Source organism: Dipodomys merriami, unplaced genomic scaffold (genome assembly GCF_024711535.1).
Source record: "Dipodomys merriami isolate MVZ:Mamm:240054 unplaced genomic scaffold, mDipMer1.0.p SCAF_10, whole genome shotgun sequence".
Lineage (NCBI taxonomy): Eukaryota > Metazoa > Chordata > Mammalia > Rodentia > Heteromyidae > Dipodomys > Dipodomys merriami.
Window position 1 is genome coordinate 33759668 of NW_027202271.1, and position 23978 is coordinate 33783645.

The 23978-nt window shown below is 36.8% G+C and overlaps 1 protein-coding gene across 1 annotated transcript; it reads left to right on the forward strand.

The window, feature by feature from the left end:
- Window positions 1-1342: 1342 nt before the first annotated feature.
- Window positions 1343-22362, forward strand: Glipr1l2 (GLIPR1 like 2). The gene is made up of 6 exons (XM_070036815.1): window positions 1343-1548; window positions 7939-8184; window positions 10415-10518; window positions 17892-17977; window positions 21886-21912; window positions 21996-22362. The coding sequence occupies exons 1-6, from the start codon at window positions 1345-1347 to the stop codon at window positions 22322-22324; spliced, it is 996 nt and encodes a 331-aa protein (XP_069892916.1). The 5' UTR covers window positions 1343-1344; the 3' UTR covers window positions 22325-22362.
- The last annotated feature ends 1616 nt before the right edge of the window (window positions 22363-23978 follow it).

Below are 23978 nucleotides of genomic sequence, written 5' to 3' on the forward strand. Positions count from 1 at the left end.
ACACATACACACATACATACATACATATATGCTGCTTCTGTAATCTGCTTGGCTCATGTAACACTGAAAAGTTTGGAATATTCCACTGATGCATGACCCATCCCCTGCCCCCGATTTGGGGTATAAAAACCCCTGCTTGTTGTAACTCCAGCTACTTTTGGGGTCCCAATACCTAGGAGCAGTACCGACCAGTTATAATTGGCTGTTATTAAATTCCTTTTTGCTGCTAATAAATTACCTCTTAGTTAAGCGTTAATTCTGAGTCCATGGTCTGTTCCTCGCGGATTCTCTACTCATAACAACATAATCCAATGGCATAATTTTCCATGTCATGTTCAAGTATATAAATGATTTTGTCAGCACTCAAACAATTCCAGTTCCTTCAAGAAGTTTCCTGTGCTGAATTAGTTCATTGCTTTAGCAATAATATAAGTTTAAATATTTGGAAGGCAAGCCAACCACCCCAAACTCAAAAATATATAAAAATTAAAAATTTATGAGAAATCCAACAATCTTTTGGTACTAAGGCACCCCCAAAAGGTGGACTAATAAATACTATGTAAAACAATAATAGATACTCATATTAACACGCCTCTTGAATTTTTTTTTGAATTGTGAGGTATGATGTTCATGGTGTAGCCAATTCATCAACAGAACTGAAAGACAGAATACTTGAAGAATACTTCCAGGAATCCCAAACTATGTTCTACACAAACCAAACTATGTTCTGTGTTTCCACCCATATTACCATGCTAGTCTCCTATGTTTGAAAATGAGCTCTCTAGTATTTCTATATAGTGACAAAGAACACACTTCCTTGTAAACTCTGAAGGAAATAGTCATGGTATGTAAATGTGGGTTCATCAGTGTATCAAGCCAGTGGGGATGCCTCTTAGTTTGTGTGGGGTTTTCGTTGCTAATGTTTCTTTTTGAGTGTATGTAGCTGAGGAGGCTGGCTTTGAACGCTCATCCTGCTGACTCAGTGCTGTTATTGTAGACATGCACTACCACACCCAATTCTAGTGGAAGATGAGAATGAGGAAAGGAAGTTATATGCATGTGGGAAAGCACAAAAGGTATGAAAAAGAAAACCTGTACCTTCTCAATTTGGGGGGACTTAAAGATTCAAGTCTTCCTGTCAGTTTAGACAGACATTTACGAGGAGCTTCTGTAGGGCTGTAGTGCTGGCTCTCCTCAGAGCCTGCTCGCAGTCCGGCACACTTCCTTTACCGAGATGGAGGGAGGAAGGTTGCAATTTATGGGCCACGGCACTGTGGCCCTGGATTGACAAGTCAAGAGGGCGGGTTTACGCATGCGCATTGGCTCATCCGCCACAGGCGGACCATGGAAGCCGAATGGCTGCTCCTGGCGCTCCGCGGAGCTTTGAAGCTGTGGCTGTGTGAGCTGTGGCTGCTCCTGCTGGGTTCTGGCGTGAACGCGCACTTCTTGCCACATGAAGAGGACGTTGACTTTATCAATGAGTACGTGGGACTCCATAATGAACTCCGGGGAGATGTCTATCCCGGAGGGTCCAACCTGCGCTTCATGGTGGGTGAGGCCCGGTGGCAGTTTCCCAACCTCCCGCCCAGGGTGTCCCAGAAGACCGCCTAGTCATTGAAATGTAAAATGGTGGTCAGTGCAACCCTAGCTTCAAGAATTAAAAAGAAAACAAAACCAGTGCAAGCCAAGCACTGTAACCCGAACTACTCAGGAGGCTGAAATCTGAGGATCCCAGTTCAAAGCCAGCCCTTGGCAGAAAAGGCCATGATACCTTTATTGCCAAACAACTTCCCCACACCCCGAAGTAGAGTTGTGACACAAGTGGTAAAACGCCAGCCTTGAGCATTGAAAGTGTTCAAAATGTTAGGCTCTTGAGTTCAAGCCCCAGTAGGGAGACAGAAATCACTGCAACATTATCAACAAGGACTAAGTTATCATAATTTTATGAGAACATAGGATCTTAGGATCAGAATTAGAAGAGAGTGAAGCCCTTTTAAAGATGGTTGAAGTACAGGGTCACATCAGGCTTTTATTAAAAATTTTAAACTTTTGCTCCACATTGATGTTTTTAAAATATACTGTTTATTTTCATTACTAATATTGTGTATTTTGCCCTTCCTTTTTTCCTTCCTTCCTTCCTTCCTTCCTTCCTTTTTCTTTCTTTTTCCTTCCTAATACACAATTCAATGTTTGTTCCCCAGGGATTTTGTCCCAGGATCCTAGCTCAGATTCTGACTTTTCATTCTCTTACAATGTTACTCACTTCCACCTACTTCCTCCCCCCCATTTTTATTTAACATCTTAACTATTTCCTTCTTGCTACACCGGTTTCATGATAATCATTAAAAATAACTGTAGAATTCAGAGAGTAAGTGTATTAATCAACTGAGATTTCCTCATTTATAGTTTATTGTAAGGACTCTTTCCAAGACATATATTTTTTCTTCCTTTAAGATTAGTTCCCTTATTTTCATTAATGAATATTGAATCTTTCAGTAAACCTATTTCTTATACCATGAAAGGATTTCTTAAATGTGCCTTGCACTATATTTTATTCCCATTTCTTCTTACAATATAAGGTGAACTCTGTATGTATTTTTTTCTGAGTATTTCTTTCTATCCTTTTCTTCTTTGATTTTCTATCTATTACTGTATCTTTGTCACTGTCTCCCATCTCTCTTTTCTTTCACCTATTGAGACAGGATCTCGCTATACAGCCAGCTTCTGGCTACAAAGTGTAGCCTCCTGCATGCAATCCCCCCCCCATAAGTGCTGAGATTAACAAACATGTACCACCACACATGGTGTTCTGCATATTTTTATAGGAAATAAATGTTAATGTGTATACTGTATTCTGTGAGGATAGTATGTTCTGTGTAGAACATTTATAATTATATTTGCAATTTATATTTATGTTTAATATTTTACTGGCTATTCAATATATGAGCTTTACTTGTAGATTTCAAAGTTAATCAGCCTTTCACATACTCAATCTGAAACTTTGAATAAGAATGTTAATACAGGGAGTGGTGCTGTGGCTCAAGTGGTAGAGTGCTCGCCTTGAGCTGAAGAGCTGAGGGACAGCACCCAAGCCCAGAGTTCAAGCCCCACAACCAAAAAAAAAAAAAAGAATATTAATACAGTACTATATATATATATATAAGTTTATACAATAATGACATTGTTGTGCCACTGTCACTATCATCAGTCTCCAAAAGTTTTCCATGTTCCTAAATTAAAACTCCATATTTGTTAAACAATTACTCTCTATTTGCTTTCGGTTCTACCTGTCTACTCTGACTCCATGAATTTCATTATTGAAGGAAACTTGTGTAAATGGAATCATACCATATCTTCAGATTGTGTTATGAGATGTAAGATGTCAGCATCTCCTCCTTGTTTAGAGATGAATAATATTCTACTACATTTGTATACCAAATTTATCCATTCTGGGCTACTGTGTCAAATACTACTATGATTCTGCATTTACAGATATCTACTGCAAACTATGCTTCTTTTCTTCTAGATTTATAGCCATTGTCATCAGAATTGCTAGCTTTTATAGCAATCCATGTTTAATGTTTTAAGAATTGCTGTTCTGTTTTTCCCTAATGGCTGCTCCATTTTACATTCCCTTCAGGAATGGACAAGGATTACATTTTCTCCATATCATTACCAATGTTTGTTTGGGTATTTCTTGCTTTCTAATAATGGCTATTTGATGGATGAAATGATAATTCATTTTTTCCTAATGCCTTATGAGACTTTGAGCATCTTTTCATGTACTTATGGGCCATGTGTCTTCTTTTGGGAAAGTTCTAATCAAGTCCTTTGCCCGTTTTAGAATCAGCTTGTTTATTCTGTTTGTGAATTGACTTGTTTGTTTGTTGTTTTGTTCTTTTAAAGTTTTCAGTATAGAAGATGTTCTTTTTTAAATTTTCAGTATAGAAGATGTTCTTTTTTAAATTTTATTTTCATTTTTAATGCTTTTATATAGAATCATTTGCCTAGTTTTTCCTTTCAAAGATGCATTGTTCATGTATAGAAATGCATCCTTTGTCTTGTGCTAATTTGTAGCTTATTGTTCTAAATTTATTTGTTGATTCTAATGTGTTTGGTAGATCATTTACATTTGCTAGACCAAGTAACATGTCACTACCACCAGAGGTAATTTTACTTTTCATTTCCATTTGTAATGCCTTTTATTTCTTTTTCTTGCTTAATTACCTGAGACAGGATTTTTAATCTTTTGCTGATTAGAAGTGCTAAAAGTGAGCATCATTGTCTCCCCCTAATCTTAGAATAAAAAGTTTTCAGTCTTTCCCAATTAAGCATTATATTAGCTGTGAGCTCTCTATATATGGCTTTTATTACATTGAGGGAGTTTCCATCTGTTCTAAGTTTGTGGAGTGTTTCTATCATAAAAGGGTGTTTAATTTTGTTAGAAGTTTTTCTAATAATTAAAGTGATTTCCCCCATTATATTAATTGATTTATAATATTATTTTATATGTTGAATCATCTTTGCCTCCCAGTAATAAATTCCAATTGGTTGTGGTATATTAAAGCAGAGATGGAATTTGATTTGTTGGGCTTTTTAATCATTTTTATTATTTTGCTAGGGGTTTTTACAGTAGTATTCACAAAAAGGATTCATCATTCTTTTTATTCTCCTAAAGTGTCTTCACTGACTGCAATAATGCTGGCCATAGAGTGAACTAGAAAGGATTTTCCCTTCTTCATTTTCATGAAAGTATTTGAGAACTGGAGTTGAGTGTTGAAATGTTTGGTGCAATTCACCAAAGAAGCCATCTGGTCCTGGGCCTTTCTTTCTTGGTAATTTTATTACTGACTCACTCTTTTACTAGCTATAGTCAATTCATTTCCTGTGTCTTCATGAATCCCATTTGGTTGTGTTTCTACAAATGTGTCTGCTACTTCTAGATTATACAATTTGTTAGCCTATATTTGTCATTAGCACTATCTTATACTTCTTTTTGTTTCTTTTTTTAATACTTTTTATTGTAAAAATACTGTACAGAGGAGTTACAGTTACATGAGCAAGGTAATGAGTACATTTCCTATCAAGCATTGTTGCCTCCTCCTTTGTTTTTCCCCTACCATCCCTTCCCTCCCACCCCCACAGCTGCACTCCCCCCATTCCCCCAGCCTAAATTGTAAAGTTCGTTTTTCAGCATAGTGTCTTGTACATCTCATTGTTCTAATGGGTCAGCCTGTATCCCTAGTTAAACATTTTGTTTTTTCCTTCCCTTCCCCAAATTAGAGAAGTGTATATACAAGATGCAGGGCACAGACCTCACATACAGTGAAAACAGGGGTTATATTGTGTGGGAGGAACATATAAAGAAACAAAAAGAATCACATTGTACATTATAAATACATTAGAAACAGTAGCAAGAAAGAAAAAAAACACTTGTGTACCTATCTTGGGGTTCATTTTGCTTAACATCATCTTATCTGGTCATATGTACATAGCTTTTGACATTTCCTGCTTGTCCCAGACATATATGAGTTATTGCAAATAAGGGAAACCATGGGACCTATGTTTCTTTGGGCCTGGCTTACTTCACTTAATATAATTTTTCCAAGTCTCTCTATTTCCTAACAAATGGGGCAATGTCATTCTTTCTGATGGAGGCATAGAATTCCATTGTGTGTGTGTGTGTGTGTGTGCATATATATATATATATATATATATATATATATACATATATCACATTTTTTGATCCACTCATCTACTGAGGGGCATCTGGGTTGGTTCCATATCTTAGCTATGGTAAATAATGCGGCAATAAACATAGTTGTGTTGGTAGCTTTAGTATGGTCTTGTTTGTAATCATTTGGGTAAATGCCCAAAAGTGGGATTGCTGGGTCATAGGGGAGCAGCTCTATGTGGAGCCTTTTAAGGAACCTCCATACTGTTTTCCAAAGTGGTTGAACAAGTTTACATTCCCACCAACAATGAAGTAAGGTTCCTTTTTGGCCACATCCTCTCCAGCATCTTCTTGATTATGCTTCTTTTTGTTTCTATAAGACCAATATTAATGTCTCCTCTTCTATTTATGACTTTAGTTATTTGAATTTTCTCTGGCCTTACAAGCTTTAGTAAAAATCCCACATATTCCAGTTTACAGAGAATACCATATCCTTGGTTTTTTATTGCCCTGGCCTGCCATCAAGGATAATTCCTCGTGTGTTTTTTATCAATCGCACCACAGGCCTTGATGTCTCCTCTTAGTAATAGTCTATCTGCTGACATCCTCTTGCATTAGCATAAATTCCACTTTCCTTGCTATATTTGGCTTTGAGCCAAATCTCCTCTACCTTATTTGGGGGTGGGGGGGTAGGAGGGAGTCCAGTTGTGGGGCCTGAACTCTGGGCCTGGGCGCTGTCCCTCAGCTCTTCAGCTCAAGGCTAGCGCTCTACCACTTGAGCCACAGCGCCTCTTCCAGCTTTTTTCTTTTTGCTTATGTGGTGCTGGGGACTCGAACCCAGGGCCTCATGCATGCAAGGCAAGCACTCTACCACTGAGCCACCTTCCCAGCCCCCTCTACCTTATTATTGGCACCTATAACAACAGTTTGAATAAAGTCTTCCTTACTGTGTTAATAAGTGTCATGAATTATTTTTCTCTAACAGTTATGGAGCTGTGGTGCAGATAGGATCAGATTCATCATTGGACCCCCGGACCTCTCATCCAGGACCCCAGGTGCACACCTCTGAAGCCTTTGTGTTCACTCCTGACTGATTGATCGGGGATCCATTGGTGAGTCTGACTCCTGTGCCAGTGCTTCTGACAACAGTTTGTTGAAGCACAGTGGGAATAGATTTGGCACTTAAAAATCCTGTTTACTCTAGAGAGCTGCATTTGCGTCCCAGACTCCTTTTGGTAAAATACTTCCTAAACTGGAAATGTTTCCCTGGTACTTTTCTTCAAGTGAGAATTCATTCTCTAAATCCTGGACAGAACATTCATCTTCTGGACATTCTTTTGGGCGGAGCAGGAAGGGAGGGCGCTGGGGGGGGGGGGGCCACACACTGCTTGAGGCAGGCTGGAAACTTCTTAACTTATTGTGCAGTGTCCTTTTATTTGATGCTGCTTTTCTCATAGCAATGTCCCCTTTGCATTTGTGCAATGTCTGGAGTTAAGTAAGAAAACTCTGAGCTTACCTCAGACATGTTAATTTTTCGATAACAGTGAACTGTTATTTAGGATTGTAACCATTTGGAATTTTGGTTTTAACAAATATTTTTGACTAATGTGCTATTTTTAACTAAACAGCAACTTTAATGATCCTTTACAGATACCTTTCTAGGGAATAGTAGCATCTAAGGGTATTTTTTTAGCATCTCTGAGAATTCCCATGAAGGTTTTTAGCTATCAGCTTTATCAATTTACCAACATATATTTAAGTTATATACATATATATGTAGTATCTTGTTCTCCTAACAGTATAGTGTTTTTTGCCAACTTCTCATTTTATTTCTGAAAACACAATATGTTATGTATGAGTTCTCAAAAATAGTTCTTAGATGAATATATAAAATTTTTATATTACTAAGTTATATTATTAAAAAGGCATGAGATTAAAATATATTCTAAGAAGAGTATATGTAAGGACATTTGTTATATAATTCTAAGCATTTGTCATGCAAAATTATTACAATAACTTGCATTGTCTGTCAATTTAATACTTCAATTACAAATATATATGCATTGTCTTTGTCTCAGGAAATAGTCCCTATGATTATCTCCAAAAAGTTTTTCCCCATAAACTATAGAACTCTAGAAATACAATTCAGAGCCCAGAAAAGTTTGTTATTATTTTGTTTCTCATTATTGTTGTTATATATGTATATATATACATATATGTATATTTTATATATATTGTCATTATTATTATTTTGTGTTTTTCAGACGTGGGATGTAGCTTTATCACGAACTGCTAGAGCCTGGGGAAAAAAATGTGTGTTTAAACGAAATACTCATTTAGAAGACATACAAATGTCCCACCCTGTATTTCACGGTATTGGTGAAAATATGTGGGTTGGCCCTGAAAATGAGTTTACTGCAAGTATTGCCATCAGAAGTTGGTTTGAAGAGAGGAAAATTTATAATTTTGAAAATGACAGTTGCTCTGGTAACTGTTCTCATTACGTTCAGGTATCTGCTTTTTATATTGTTACTCTATATAAGAGAATTCTTAACTGCTTTACTGCCCTAGTTTTTGTTTCAAATTTATAAATATATTCAAGATCTAAAATCACTACTTTCAGCAAAATCGAAATTCTAAGTAGCTCTGTATCTTGAAAATATTCACAATTTTATCTGTTATGTTAAACTATACAACTAAATCATAAACCTTATACCCTAACATCAAAGGGACTTTTCTCAAAATAGAGCATAGTAGGAAAAGGAAATAAGATTCTAGTAGATAAAAATTATTTACAGATTACTGCCCATAAACAAAAATAAAAGACTTTGTACAGATCAGTATGCATACTGCTTTGTAGCTGATTGTAGCTACAAATTTGTAGCTGCAAATGCAAACAGTATCCTTTTTTTGATTCATGTTCCACCCTCACACCTTATACTCCCTGAGTACTGGACCACTTTTCATTTCCTTCAGACACATTTATTTCACATATCACACTTTAATTATTACCTACATATTTACTATATATAATATATGTATTCTACTACACTGAAAGCAGAGACCTTGTCCTCTCATCCATGTGTTCTCAATACTACAAGACATTTTTTTAATTTAGGTCTTCAGTAAATATTTTTATCAGAAATCAAGAAATTTTGAATGAGTGAACTTCTAATTTAAAGCCTGACTGCTTGTCAGTCAATAGACTGATTTTAGGTTTTATGTAAAACTTAAAATTTTTGTATTTATTCACCATGAACTCATATCTTTCTTTTCCATGAAACAAATGATCCTTTAAGAAACTTCTAACCCATTTTTTTCTGTGTTTCTCGGAATCCTTTTGAGACCGGAGCTAACTGTGTAGCCCAGGTTGGATTCAGCCTTTTTTTTTTTTTTTTTTTTTTTTTTGCCGGCCATGGGGCCTGAACTCTGGGTCTGGGCGCTGTCCCTCAGCTCTTCAGCTCAAGGCTAGAGCTCTACCACTGGAACCACAGCGCCACTTCCAGCTTTTTCTGTTTATGTGGTGCTGAGGAATCGAACCCAGGGCCTCATGCTTGCAAGGCATGCACTCTACCACTGAGCTATCTTCCCAGCCCCTGGATTCAGCCTTTTGAACACTGGATTAGAGGAGTACACTGCTATGCCCTGCTCTTTCACTCTTACTTGGTCAATTCTTTCTTATTCTAGAATTAGTAACTCTCCTTTGTCTAACGTATCAAAGTTAGAATCTCTATCTCTGTGTGATGGTTCATACTTATAAGCCTAGCTTCTTAAGAGACAGAAGCAAGAGGATTGCAAGTTCAAGGAGATTGGCAAAGTTAGATCCTACGTCAAAACCAAAATGAAAACAAGAGTATTGCTCAAGTGGTGGAGTACTTGGGTACCAAGCTTGAGGCCCTGTGTTTTACTGACCACTTATATACATGAGACTTTTTAATATAACAATGTTCTTAGAAAATAAATCTATTCCATGACCTGTTACTGGACTCTGAATTTGCTGTTCCTTAATGCTAATCTCCAGTCCATTCTTTATTCTGGCATTGACCCAGTTGACTTCATTTCAGCTCTTACATCTTTTGTTTTTATCTTTTTCAATACTAGGGATTTTGTTAGGAAGAAAAGATTAAGGAGAAAAGATATAGTGTCTTTAAAAGGAAAACCAGAACCTGAATTAGAATAAAAAAGATGAGAATTTGATAAAAGACATTCCATTCGTTTTCTGTATTAACTTTAATATCTTTAGCATATCACATAAACAAAAATACTTACTTTGTTTTGGTAATCTCTGAAGAAGAGAACCATTTCTAAAGTTTTTTTTTTTAATTTATCTCAAATCTTACTGATTTTAAAAGTTTGATTCTTGGCTGGGAAGGTGGCATAACCCAGGGCATAAGGCCCTGGGTTCGATTCCTCAGCACCACATAAGCCGAAAAAGCCAGAACTGACACTATGGCTCAAGTGGAAGAGTGCTAGCCTTGAGCTGAAGAGCTGAGGGACAGCACCCAGGCCCAGAGTTCAGGCCCATGACCAACAACAGCAACAAAAAGTTTGATTCTTAAAGAAATAGAATAATACATTGAAACTAGAAATAACAAATGTAAGTTAGGAATTTAGCTCAGTAGCAGAGTGCTTGCCTGGCATGTATGGGGCCCTGGCTGGATAAAAAATTTTCTATGTGGATTTCTGTATGGATTTTGTTACAATTAAATTTTGTATTTTATTTTGAAACTTCTGTTTTAGCTTGTTTGGGACAAGTCTTACAAAGTTGGTTGTGCTGTTACCCCATGTCCAAGAATTGGAAATATTGTACATGCAGCACTTTTCATATGCAATTATGCACCAGGGTAAGTTATTTAAATTGATTTAAAAAAAGAATAGAAAAATAAATCGATATTACTTCAAATTTGTTTTCCTAATTTCTAATATATTTTGAGTGTTTTGTGCTGCATAAAGGCATTAAATAAAAGGTATTAACTGGAGGCTTTATATTGACATAGTTTTTCAGTTCCTTAATGAAATAAATCATAACTTAAGCATATTGATTTTACTTACAGTGAAACTAGGTTTGTTAACCCTAGCTCCAACATCTAGGATCCCACATTAGGTCTGGCCACTTGCCTCTATATGCCAACTGACAATGATATGGTGAGACTCACAGAAAGAAGATTTATTACATCATAGCCATTGAGGAGATAGTACTTCATTAAATCTTAGCCATCTTCAGGGGGAAAGATATTAGCTTCAGGTTCAACAGGGAGAGAACCTAGAGTTTCAGGTTAAATGGAGGCAGAAGGTGAGAAAGGAATTCCCTAGCTAAAACAGTCTCCTATCACAGGCATGGCCCAGGTCCACCATTAGCTCAGCCCTTATCCCTGGAGGGGATAAGGTTATCACTATAACCAAACAGGAAAAAGTTGCCTGGCAAGTAGATTTCTGATTTTTTAGCTATTTTCTTTTCATATGGTAAGATGAAACTGCCTGTTAGCAGAAAAGTTTGCTTTCCATCCCAAAATACTTATCAGTGAATCCTACTTTTTCTGGAGCCCAGGATGATTGTAAAGTGACTTACAGGTCATTATACTACCATAAATAATGTCATTATAACTTCCAAGTGAGTGAAAAACATTCCAATTAATATCTCAAGTAAAAAGTGAAACTTCACTATGTACTACAATTGAAAAAGAATCTCTGCCCCCCGCCCCTGCCCCCGTGGCTCCCCCTCACACAAATGCTTTGGAACTAAACCAAAAAGAAAAACAAACTCAATTACACATTGGGTTTCCCTAGATGGGGAAAATAATGGAACTGTGATATAAGATAAATAAGATAAATATAAGATAAATTAAACTCTGTAAAAAAAAATGTTTAAAAACCAACAACTTTCTGATGGAAAACTGGCTGCATTTAGTTTACAGGTTTGGCAGGTATGAGAAACCCCCATCCAAGCCTAAATGATGGACTCAAAGACAGGAAGTGCAACAGAACTGAGCCTTACATGCTGGTCTTCAAAGACTGTGTGTCTGCTGGGCAGGCATGCCCTCAAGAAACTGTAACAAATCACTTTCTTAATTTGCAGATCCCTTCCCCATGCTTCATTAGTTGAGTACTATGGGGTGTGCAGTCTTCCTGGATATCATCTAAGTTTCATTATTTTATTTTGGGGAGAGAGAGAGAGAGAGAGAGAGAGAGAGAGAGAGAGAGAGAGAGAGAGAGAGAGAGAGAGAGAGAGAGAGAGAGAGAGAGAGAGAGAGAGAGAGAGAGAGTGTGTGTGTGTGTATAAACCTTTTGGGGTTGGTTCCATTTCAGGAGAATTGTGTCTTCACCTCTCTCTGTTCTCTTGTGGCAAGCAGGTTCACCTAGGTATCTGCTTTCCAGTTTTACTCAATTTCTCATTTTATTGCAGTCCACTCTTCCCCCTGCTGATTGAACCCCTTCCCCTTTCTGGTGCCCTATCTGTCTGTTCTGTTTAGGGAATTTCTAAGGGTACCAGTCAGCCATTAATTTTTCACTCAGGGTCAGATACCTTGTCTTCCATGTGGACCACCACTGATTTTATTTTCCACAGCAAGAGATAAATACTTGACAGTAAGTAAACACATGAGTAGATAATATTTTATTTTTTAATGTAGGCTTTATTTTAGATGCAGTACACAAGATAATATTTTAATTAAATAGTACAGTGTGCCACCAAGCAGGAAAAAAAAGGAATAACTTATATGGAAGAATGACAGGGTAGTCATAGAAGGAGTTTAGTTGAAAGCCAAGTAGTAAGATGGTAAAGAAAAAAGAATAAATTGCAGTTAGAGGCAAGAGTTGAGGTAGACATTTAAGTGACACCCAAATCAAATAGTAATTCTAAATTCTATTCTATTGGGGGTTCTTGTTAAAGATTTGGGAATTTATTCTGGACAATGACAAAACCACTGGACAAACTGACTTGAATAACCAAATCTCATTTGAAAACCCCAAATACTCTGGACGTTGTGTAGAGCATGTAATATGAAGAAAGAGAGTACAAGTACAATGAGAAAGTAGAATTAGGGGGTTGTAGCTATCATTTAAATCACAGACTCCTATTGGGGTAGGGCATTGGCATGTGCATTGTTTTTCTACTGTTGCAAAGAATTGCCACCAGGGTGAACAAATGCAGCAGTGGTACTCACTAGATGTTGAAAATGAACTATACAACTGTGGGAGGGAAAAAACCAGGAGAGAACAAGGGCAGTAATGACATTGCCCAAAAAGAAATGTACTCATCACCTGACTTACATAACTGTAACCTCTCTGTACATAACCTTTATAATAACAATAAGAAAGTGGAAGGAAGGAAGGAGGGAAGGAAGGAAGGAAGGAGGGAGGGAAGGAAGGAAGGAAGGAGGGAGGGAAGGAAGGAAGGAAGGGAAGAAGGAAGGAAGGAAGGAAGGAAGGGAAGAAGGAAGAAAGGAAGGAAGGAAGGGAAGAAGGAAGGAAGGAAGGAAGGAGGGAGGGAGGGAAGGAAGGAGAAGGGAAAGAAAGGAAGAAAGAAAATACTTAAAACAGTACTCACTTTATTATCACAATTATATAGGTCATAAGTTCAGGCACAGTATGACTGGATTCACCATAAAAGGGCCTCAAAGGCCAAAATCCATCTGTCAACTGAGGTCTCATATAGAGACTGGAGGGGGCAGGGAGTTTGCTTAAGCAAACTCAATTCCATTTCCTTGCTTGATGTCAGTTAGGCAATGTACTCATCTTCTAAAGCCTCTCTATATTCCTCGACATACTCCCTTTCATCTATTTGTCTCCCCCACCCCACACCCTCCTCCCCGCCATCTTCAGTAGACATGTCAGAATCTTCTCATGTAGATAACATTTCACTTCTTTAATCAGCCAAAGAAAACTTTGCTTTTAAAATGCCCAACTAGTGGATCAAGCCCACCTGGATAAACTCAGTATTTTAAGATCAACTCTGTCTTATAACACAATCATGGAACAAAACCATATTTAGTGTCTTATTTAGAGATTTTAGGCATGGTATGTAAGTGGAAGATGAAGATTCTTTTAATCCTTCTTAGAATTCTGCCTATCATAGTATCTTCACTTTGAGGAGAGTCTAGTCTCTAAGTATATTTAGGAAAGTGATCTAATAATATCAGTTGATGTAACATGACTTTAAAGTAGAATAAAATAATGAAACCACACTGTGCCTATGTCTTTCCCTGAAAACCTGAGTGAATGATAATACCATGACCTCTAACAGGAAAAATCAGGAGATATTCTTTATGTGTCGACATATCAGGTAGAATATAAGGATAGTAATGTAAGAAGGAGATAGTCCTAGGAAGGTCTGCCATATTTTTTAAGAAGAGGGAATTGCTGGTATGAAGGACCAGAGGTAGAAAGATTTGCCACAGTCCTGAATATGGGTGTCTTCTGCTAGAGAGAGTAAACATGGATATTTAATTTAGAAATTAAGTAGTAGATCCAGGAGTGGGCGGTTCCCACACATAATCCCAGCTACTAAGGAAGCTGAGATAATGATTTGAAATCAGCCTGGGCAGAAAAGTCAAGGAGACTCGTAGCTCTGATTATTCTGCAAAAAGCTAGAAATGGATGTGTGGCTCAAGTGGTAGAGTGCTCACACTGAGTGAAAAGCTAAGGGAAAGCACTAGCATTATGAAATAGCGTAAAAGTTAAAATAAGAAAGCCAAACTGAAAAATAAAATGTGTAGTATGCAAGCGCAATGACTTACTCCTGTAATCCCACCTACAATGGAAAGACCACTAAGTGAAAATATCTAAAGCACAAAAAGAGCTTACTGGTCTTGCGTAAGTGGTAGAGCTACTCCTATTGCAAGTACAAGGCCCTGAATTCAAGCCTTAATAGTGACAAAAATATAGTAAGATTATGTCATTGGCTGAATTGTGGTCCCCCAGCCCACCCCCACCCTGGACCCTGCACAAATCTGAAAGATACATCTAGGTCCTCATCCTTTCATTCCTCATTCAATACCCTCAGAACATGTGAGTGTCATTTTTCCCAAGACAGTGATTATTACCTTATACAGTAAAGACATGAGAGAAAGGGCTTGTCCTGGACTATGCAGATGAGCACTACATACAATCACAGGTATCTTATGAGACAGAAGGAGAGGGAGGTTCAACCTTAAATACACAGAAGAAGAGGCTGTATGCATACAAAGAAGATATTGGAGTGATGCAACCACAAGCCAAGAAAATCCTAAAGCCACCAGAAGCTAGAAAAGTCAAGAAACAGATCCTCTTTCAGAGCCTTTGAAGGGACCATGGTCCTGTCACTTTTGATTTTGTACTTTAGCTTCCACAACTATGAGGAAATAAATACATTTTTTTAAGTTTTAAACGATCCCATTTGTGACACTTTGTTAAAATATCCACAAGAGAAACAAATACACACTAGGAGTATAAAATAGATCTAGCCATCCAGAAAAAAAAACTTACATTGACTTTGAATAAGTCCAGGAAACAGTCACAGAGTGTGTGTGATTTTTTTTTAAGGACAAATATATTTTATGTAGAAGATCTAACTATATATTACCTTCTTATTTCCTTCATCTTGGAAAGCCAAGACTTTGTGATATAAACCAGGAACTATTGCCTTGATATTTCACAGTGATAATATGGAATAATGAAAATGAAAAGAATTGTGGGCAGTCTAGTTGCTTGGTATGAAATAGAAAAATCAACATCTGTTTGATGTATTTTGATTATTGTTGCATGGATAATGAGTAGAATATTTAGGTCTAGATGGAAAACTGTGAGCATTCCTCCCATAAATTGTAATTGCTAGGATGTCAAGGGAGGAAAGAGCCTTGAAGTCATCGTAAGTTGGAAGCAGACATGGGTCTACTGTAAGCAAAGAAAGTCTCTACTAGAATTGTGTCTGCATAGTGCATAGTGCCTTTCTAATGGACTTGAGGTAAGACATAGGTGCAGCTGTTTCTTAGGCCACCCAAGCCATGTGTCCTGATCTAAAGTCAGGACTCATGTTCTGAAGATGGCAACGTATTGAAGGTATGGCCAGACAAAAGGCTAAGAAATGTTTTAGCGGGTTATGTTCAGAGTCTTGAGTAGCTCTTGGTGAATCACTAAGCTGCTTCTTAGAAAAATGAAAATGCTGAAGGATAAAATATTTTATATGTTCCTTCAGGCACTGATAAGACAGCTGTGAAATTTCAGTGGAGTTTGCTAGTTACAGATATGTAATAGTTTGCTCCCAATCCAGCTTTATAACTCCAATTGCAGTTGGTCATTGTACTGTGGATTCAAACTTGAGTTGATTTAATTTCTTAGAAATTCAGAACTAGCGAAGACTGGCAAAGAAAGAGAATTAGCCTGGCAATTCTGGCTATTTAAGTAATAATTATGAAATAAAACGGAACAAATTGTATTCTAGCACAGTGTGATTTATTTGTTTGTTTGCCTTTCCAGAGTTTTTCCAGACTACATTTATCAGACATTCTGATCACAGGGTGGCTTACCTATGCTCCAGGCCTCAAAGGCAGTGCTTATAGTGAGTAGCTTTTTACATACATAAAAGGGAAAGGTCTCCCATCCCTGAGTCTTAGGAGAGAACAAGTTTTGCTTTGTTTTGTGTCCATTGGAGGCAACAGTTGCAGTGATACAGGGTTAAGATAGGGAAAATAGATTAAAGTTTACGTGAAGGTAACTAGATTTAACTAGATTAATGCTTCAGTTTCTAGAAGACTGGTGTTCTGCTGGGTTCTCAACAAAATACATTTCCTTCTTGAAATATTTTGATATTAGAACGGTAAAATTAGAGAACAGGTAACACCTGCCAAGAATGACAAATTTCTGGATGTCTTTGCTGTAGTATCACCAAAGGCATCACCAGAACCTTGGTTAAATAAAGGATGGTTCAGAATTTTTGAGTATTTCTTAGATTTGAACATTCTTCTAGATGTGCTACAGTAGCCTACTGGGGACTTACATGCCTACTGTTTATTTCTATTACCTCTAACTGTCTGCTAAGTAAAACTAACAATCCTGTTTAAATGTGCCGGACTAAGACCCTCCCTCCTATCCAGAATTATCTTTTCCCTACATACTATTTCTATCTGTCTTCACCTACCCACTTTCTTTGTATAAACTTTGCAATTCATATCTACTTGTGCCCTTTCTTTTTTAGTTCTCAGCAACTGATATAAAACAATTTCTCATGTGTGGTAAACTAAGTAGTTTATATGTCTATATATGTATTTTTTTCATGTAGTATCCAAAGTAATTCACGGAGTTAGGTCTTTGGAACAATTATTACAAAACATTCTATAATACCCAATTTAAGTGTACATATTTTGCTAAATACTGAAACAAAAGAAGCTTTAAAATTCATTCTTATATTTAAAGTACTCTGTTTCAAGCACACAGGATTAGTTTTCAGAAGGAACATATTTTGGCAATGGGGAAGACAGAAAGATTGTATTTCTAAGTTAACTGCTTCTTTGCAACAGCTTTCTTAATTAAATCATCTTCTTAAACTATTTATAGTTGATAGCTGTGAAAATAGTTAATAAATTGATAATGCACTCACCCAACCAAACTCAGAAAAATGGACTCAGAGACAAGAAGTACAGTGAATGTGAGATGTCAAAGGTCAATGGCAGTCTTGCAGGATGAGGTGTCTGGTGAGCAGGGATTACAACAAGCAGTTGCATCCTGAATGAGCAACCTCCTCCACCAGGCTCCTCATTGGCTTAGTACTGTGGGGTGCACAGTCTTCCTGAACATCACCTAATTCCATTAATTTCTATTGGGAAGTTTTAACACGTGCACCTCTTGGATTGGTTGAATTTTAGAAGCAGATTTTGGTTATCTCTACTTGCCTTGGTCCTCTTGTGGCAGGAAGGCTTTTCTGGCATGTACTTTTTGGCACAACATAGTTTTTTCTTTCTGATTTGATTGTGGTCCACCATTTCCTCTGCTAGTCAATCCCCTTTTAACAGCTTCTTTGTCTACCCTGTTTTCTTAAGGACCTTCCAGGTGCATAGACTTTGTGACTGCCACATCAGCAAGCCTTTAAGTCATTGTTTAAGCAAGCTGCTAGTAACTTTCCACTCGGGGTCAGATGCTTTGTCTTGAAAATGGACCATCACTATTTCCAACAACACTATAATGTTTAAATAATGTTTTAAAATGAGTGTTTACCTAACTATTATTTGAATTTTTTTTTTTGTAGAGGAACTCTAACCAGAAGGCCTTATCAAGAAGGAGTATTTTGTACTCGATGTGGCATTCGTGACAAATGCACAGACCGTCTCTGCAGTAAGATATAGGATATAAATTAAAAGTCAAAAGAACCCATAATACATAAGACAACGAGTAAAACAATTGAACACTAGGGTTTTATTGTGATATTAGTGTTTTTCCTCTGATTCTAATGTTATTATTACTTTAACAAAGGAGTGCTTAAACCATATTATCTTTAGATTTTTCTATACTTCAGAGCCTTTTCTTCTCTCTTTTACATCCATGCCCCCCAAAATACCACAAATAAGGAATGAGAACAGTTATACCTTGAAAAAGCTTCACAGTAATTCCTCACATAGCAATCAATTTGACAATAGCTGCTTCAAAAACAGGTTATTCCAATAGGCTTGCAAAGAGACAAAAGTAAAGTAATACTTTTGAGGGGAAAAAAAGGGGCTGTTTTTAATCAGAACTGGGGCTTGAACTCTGAGCTTATAGTCCTCAGCTTTGTTTCCACCTACAGCTGGGGCTCTACATTTTGAGCCACACTTCCTCTTCTAGCCATTTGCATATAAGCAAAATTAAAATCATTTATTAGACAATTTATGAATGTCTTAGACATATCAATAAACCTTGGAAGATGCCCTCTACCAAAGAAGAATGGAAAAACTGCAGTAGAAGAAATACTTGAAAGTAATGAACCTTAGTTGGCAAACTAAAACCAATCAATGATTAGAGTTATAAAACAAAATGCAAGTGAGGTATATTTTGGCAATCTTAGCTACTCAAGAGGTTGGGATGTGAGGACTGGGGTATACTAGGTAGGCTGGCTTCAAATTAACCACAAAAAGCTGGAATAGAGCTGTGGCTCAAGTGGTAGAGCACTAGCTTGAGCACAAAAGCCCAGGGATACCGCCCAGGCCCTGAGTTCAAGCCAGGATAGGCAAATAAAAAAGAGACACAATTAATAAAAACTGAGAGAACAAGAGTGATATCAATGCTATTTCCTTATCAGAAAAGTTACTGATTAAAGCTAACAAGTGATATGACAGATATAAGTAAATTTAAAGGTATTTAAATATTTCATGAAATGCAATGTAATCAAACATTAGGGTGAGAATTGAAAGAAAGAAGAAATATTATAGGTAACATTGATCAAGATATATTATATTCATAAGCTGCTTGAATTCATAAACTGTTAAATGGCAACTCGTTTATACAGCTACTTTAAAGTATTTTTTAAAAAACTTGATAGCCAGGCGCCAGTGGCTCACTCCTGTAATACTACTTAATCAGGAGGCTGAGATTTGAAGATCGTGGTTCAAAGCCAGACCAGGCGGGAAAGTCCATGAGACTCTTATCTCCAATAAACCACTAGAAAACAGGAAGTGGTGCTGTGGCTCAAGTGGTAGAGCATTCGCCTTGAGCTGAAGAGCACAGGGACAGCACCCAAACCCCACGACTGACCATATAAATAAATAAATAAATAAATAAATAAATAAATAAATAAATAAATAAACTTGAAAATTAGGACACAAAATTTACAATTTAAAAAAACAGCACTTGGGCACAAAAACTCAAGACTACACACAGGCCCAGAGGTCAAGCACTAGGACCAGCAAAAAAGAGAAAAGAAAAAAAGTGCAATTACAAAATTGCAAACACCAAAGAATCAAATAGATACCCATATACAAAATGAAAACAAAATGCAAATTGGACTGTAGATAATCATTATTTTTATAAAGGAGCTGTAATGCAGAAATTGTTGCTTAAGGAATGAAATAAAGCAAAAGGTATGAAATAAGACCCACTCATTAGATACTATGTTGGAAATGAACTATACAAGTTGGGGAAGATGATAGGTTGGGAGGGGAAAAAAATGAGGGAGAGAGTGAGACTGTTCAAAAGAAATGTACTCATGACCTGACTTATGTAACTGTAACCCCTCTATACATTACTATACATACAAGAAAATATTTTACCATGGAGGTGCGACATACAACGTAACAAAGAAATCATCTTATACATATGTTAGAAACAATAGCAAGAAAGAAAAAACATTTGAGTCCTTATCTTGGGGTTCATTTCGCCTAATATCAACTCATCTGACCGTTTCTGCTTGTCTCAGACATATACTAGTTATTGCAAATAAGGGAAACCATGGGACCTATGTTTCTTTGGGCCTGGCTTACTTCACTTAGTATAATTTTATCCAAGTCTTTCCATTTCCTAACAAATGGGGCAATGTCATTCTCACTGTATTTGATGTTGGTATAATTTGTGGAGGGGAAGGGAAAAAACAAACCGTTTAAATAGGTATACAGGTGGACCCATTGCAACAATGAGATGTACAAGATGTTATGTTGAAAAACAAACTTTACAACTTTGGCTGGGGAAGGGGACGGTGAAGATGGGAAGGGATGGGAACAGGAAACAAAGGAGGAGGCAACAATGCTTGATAAGAAATGTACTCATTACCTTGCTCATGTAATTGTAACCCCTCTATACGGTATTTTCACAATAAAAAATGTTTATTTTTTTTATTGTGAGAATACTGTGCAGAGGAGTTACAATTATATGGGCAAGACAACGAGTACATTTCTTATCAAGCATTGTTGCCTCCTCCTTTGTTTCCCCTTCCCATCCCTTCCCATACTGCTCCCCTCCCTCCCACCCCTCACCAAAGTTGTTAAGTTCGTTTTTTCGACTTAACGACTTGTACATCTCATTGTTACAATGGGTCCACCTGTATCCCTAGTTAAATGATTTGTTTTTTCCCTTCCCCTCCACAAATTATACCAACATCAAATACCGTGAAAGCATGGGTTACACTGTGGGGTAGGGACATACAAAGCAACAAAAAAATCATCTTATAAATATGTTAGAAACAATTGCATGAAAGAAAACAAAAAACAAAAAAAAAAGCATTTGAATACTTATCTGACCTTTTCTGCTTGACTCAGACATATACTAGTTATTGCAAATAAGGGAAACCATGGGACCTATGTTTCTTTGGGTCTGGCTTACTTTACTTAATATAATTTTTTCCAAGTCTTTCCATTTTTAAAAAAGCAAAAATAGCCACAGAGATCCAACCAAAAGTTTACTATCTCCATAGTGCCTGAAGTATAAGTTCTGTATTTTCATTACAAGACAAAGCCCTCTGGCTTGACCTTTGACTCAGGTTTTCTATGTATGTAAACTCATTTATCTTTCTACTCTCCTAATAGGAATTAGGAATAGTTATCTGAGCCTATTGGCCCAACTTTGCAGATGAAAGGAAACTTACTTCTCCAGAATTATGATGTCTTTAAGCTAGATGGCTAAAAGCAGTGAATGCCAGGCCAGTAACTTCAAAGAGCAGCTGAAAGCCTCTGAAAATTGAGAATTAAATAAGAAAAACAAGGAGAAACACAATATTAATTTAGAGTAATCTAAAAGGAGAAAGTAATGAAAGTAAGAGATATTATAGACTATGTTGAAACTGAACTCTACAACTTGTGGAAGAGGGTGGCAGGGAGGGGGAAACCGGGGAGAATATGAGGGAAGAGATGTCTGCTCAAAGAGAAGTCTACTCAATACTTGAATTATGTAACTGTAACCCCTCTATACATCAACTTTACAATACAAAAATTTAAAGGAGAGATTATAGAATCCTCTATTTTCCACAAATGAGACAATCTTTAAAGAGTAGAAATGAAGCGACTTACATTAGATGACACAATGATTTAGAGACAAAAAATAGTAAGAGAATGCTTATCTCCTTAGATCTTCAGTTTTGAATTTCCATATGCTGGCCAGCCAGCATATGGAGAGAGACTACATTGTACTATATGATTGGCTACTACTTAATTACAAGGAAGGACAGTGAAAAGGATGGCGTGAGGCCTAAGCACTAGAACAGTGCACTCTGTTTTGAAATTTATTAATAGTGAAAAAGGAAACTTTATGTAATTCTTCACAGACTTTCTGTTTCTTTCTAGGTAACGCCAATCGTGACCAAGCCACATGTATGTATCATTGTTCTTTATTTCTTGAACAATATGAATACTCTCTGTGAAATTCAGCTTCCAATTGCTCTCTTTATTTACAGATTACCAATTTTGGTATCCAAGTTGGGAAGATCCCCGGCCAGTTGTGTGTAATCCAGTGTGTGTGTTTATTTTATTACTGAGAATAGTGTGTTTTATGCTAAGTATCTTAATCGTTACCATAGTACAGCCTCAGTTTCCAAATATCTTGTTGGAAAGACAGATGGTATTTACCCCTGAAGGCTCTGAAAGAAGGAAAAAGACCCTACAAACACAGACAAAAGAAGTGGAGAAAGAAGGGGAACAGGAAATTGGTGAAGAACAAGAGGAAGTAAAATCGTCAGAGGAAGAGGAAGAGGAAGAAAAGGAGGAAGATGTATCAGAAACTTAAGCCAAAAGAGAATACAAAAAGGAAGCCAAAAAATTAAAAATAGAGCATTGAGTTTTAACAAAAAATAATATATATATATATATATATATATATATATATACACACAAACACTGGTGACAGTGTTTTTGTTTCTTGTTCTCTATACTTATTCAAATAATTTAAATTTGAACAAGTTAAAAACCCTAAAACATGTATAGAAAGTATCAGCAAAAGCTCTTAGACACTGTACACAAAGATGTGATAATTGGGAACAGTTTTTAAAAAAAAGATTTGACCCAAATAATCTTTAAGATAGCTTAATAAAAAAGAACATTTCCCTTTTCTAAACTTGTTTCCATCTCTATGCTTTAAGTGAATTTACAGGGTTTAATATAGTTCTAACATCGCTATATTTATACTCTCATGAACTCCATTAGTCTGTCTCTATCCTAACATTCTTATATGCCCTTTATATAAGTAAAACCTTTGGGATGCTCTCAATGTCTGTGCCTTGTCTATATTCAACAATTACAATATCCCGGCTGTGAAGTGACAGCATTGGAAATGACAGAAGGTCTCCATATCCAATATGGAAAACTGTATGGGAAAAATACTGGGACAAAAGGGGCCATAGATAATACAGTGAAATCATGCTAGTTTTCTGCTGAACCTTGGTTTAACTAAGGATTTAAGAGTTAGCCAGGTACCAGTAGTTCATACCTATAATTCTGGGTATTCAGGAGACTGAGATCTGAGGATTTTGGTTCAAAGCCAGCCATGGCACAAAGTCTCTGAGACTTATCTCCATGTGTGGATTAAGTACCAGCCTTGAGCAAAAAAGCCAAGGGAGAGCATAGGACCCTGAGTTCAAGCACCAGTACTAGTGCACGCGCGCACACACACACACACACACACACACACACACACACACACACAGAGTATACAAACAAAATATTAGGGATCCATTATGTCTTCAGACTTCCACTAAATACTCCAGCATTCTATAAAACCACATAAAAATTTTTTAATGTTTGATTTGCTATAAGATGTCAATTTCCCATTTCAGTGAGCCATAGTGCTAGGTAGCAACAGAGAGCACACACAGGGAGGCTAGGACAAAACAGGTGTATGTGCTGAATGTTCATGAGAAACAGCACAAGGCAATTGAAGAGGAACTTGCTGGACAAGGCCAGAAGTAGACCCTGTATTTTCTTAATATAACCATGAAGCCCTGCATCATCCAACATAATATTGCTGATGATTTGCAGTGATGGGTTAGGACAGAGTGACAGAAATTCAAATTATGTATCCTGAAAACACAGAAATGTCAAAAGCATTCACAAAATACCATTTAACAGAGGAAAATGTGATACTAGATAGTATTAGAATCTCTTAAAAATATTTAAAATCAGGGAGTATTAGTGAAATTTTTCTTATTACACAGACTACATAGAACTCATCAACACAGAAAATCTTACACTTAATCTGTCCCATGTGGTTGGAACAGTAGACATCAGTAGCCTGCTCTATGTAGCACTAACCAGTCCAGAAATTATTCCAAAATGTATGTGTACATATGTGAGATTATACGTGTACTGTGTTTAAGTACATAAATGTGTGATAGCCTGCAGGACACAAAGGCACACAGTGGGTCACTGGGAATGACAGTAATTAA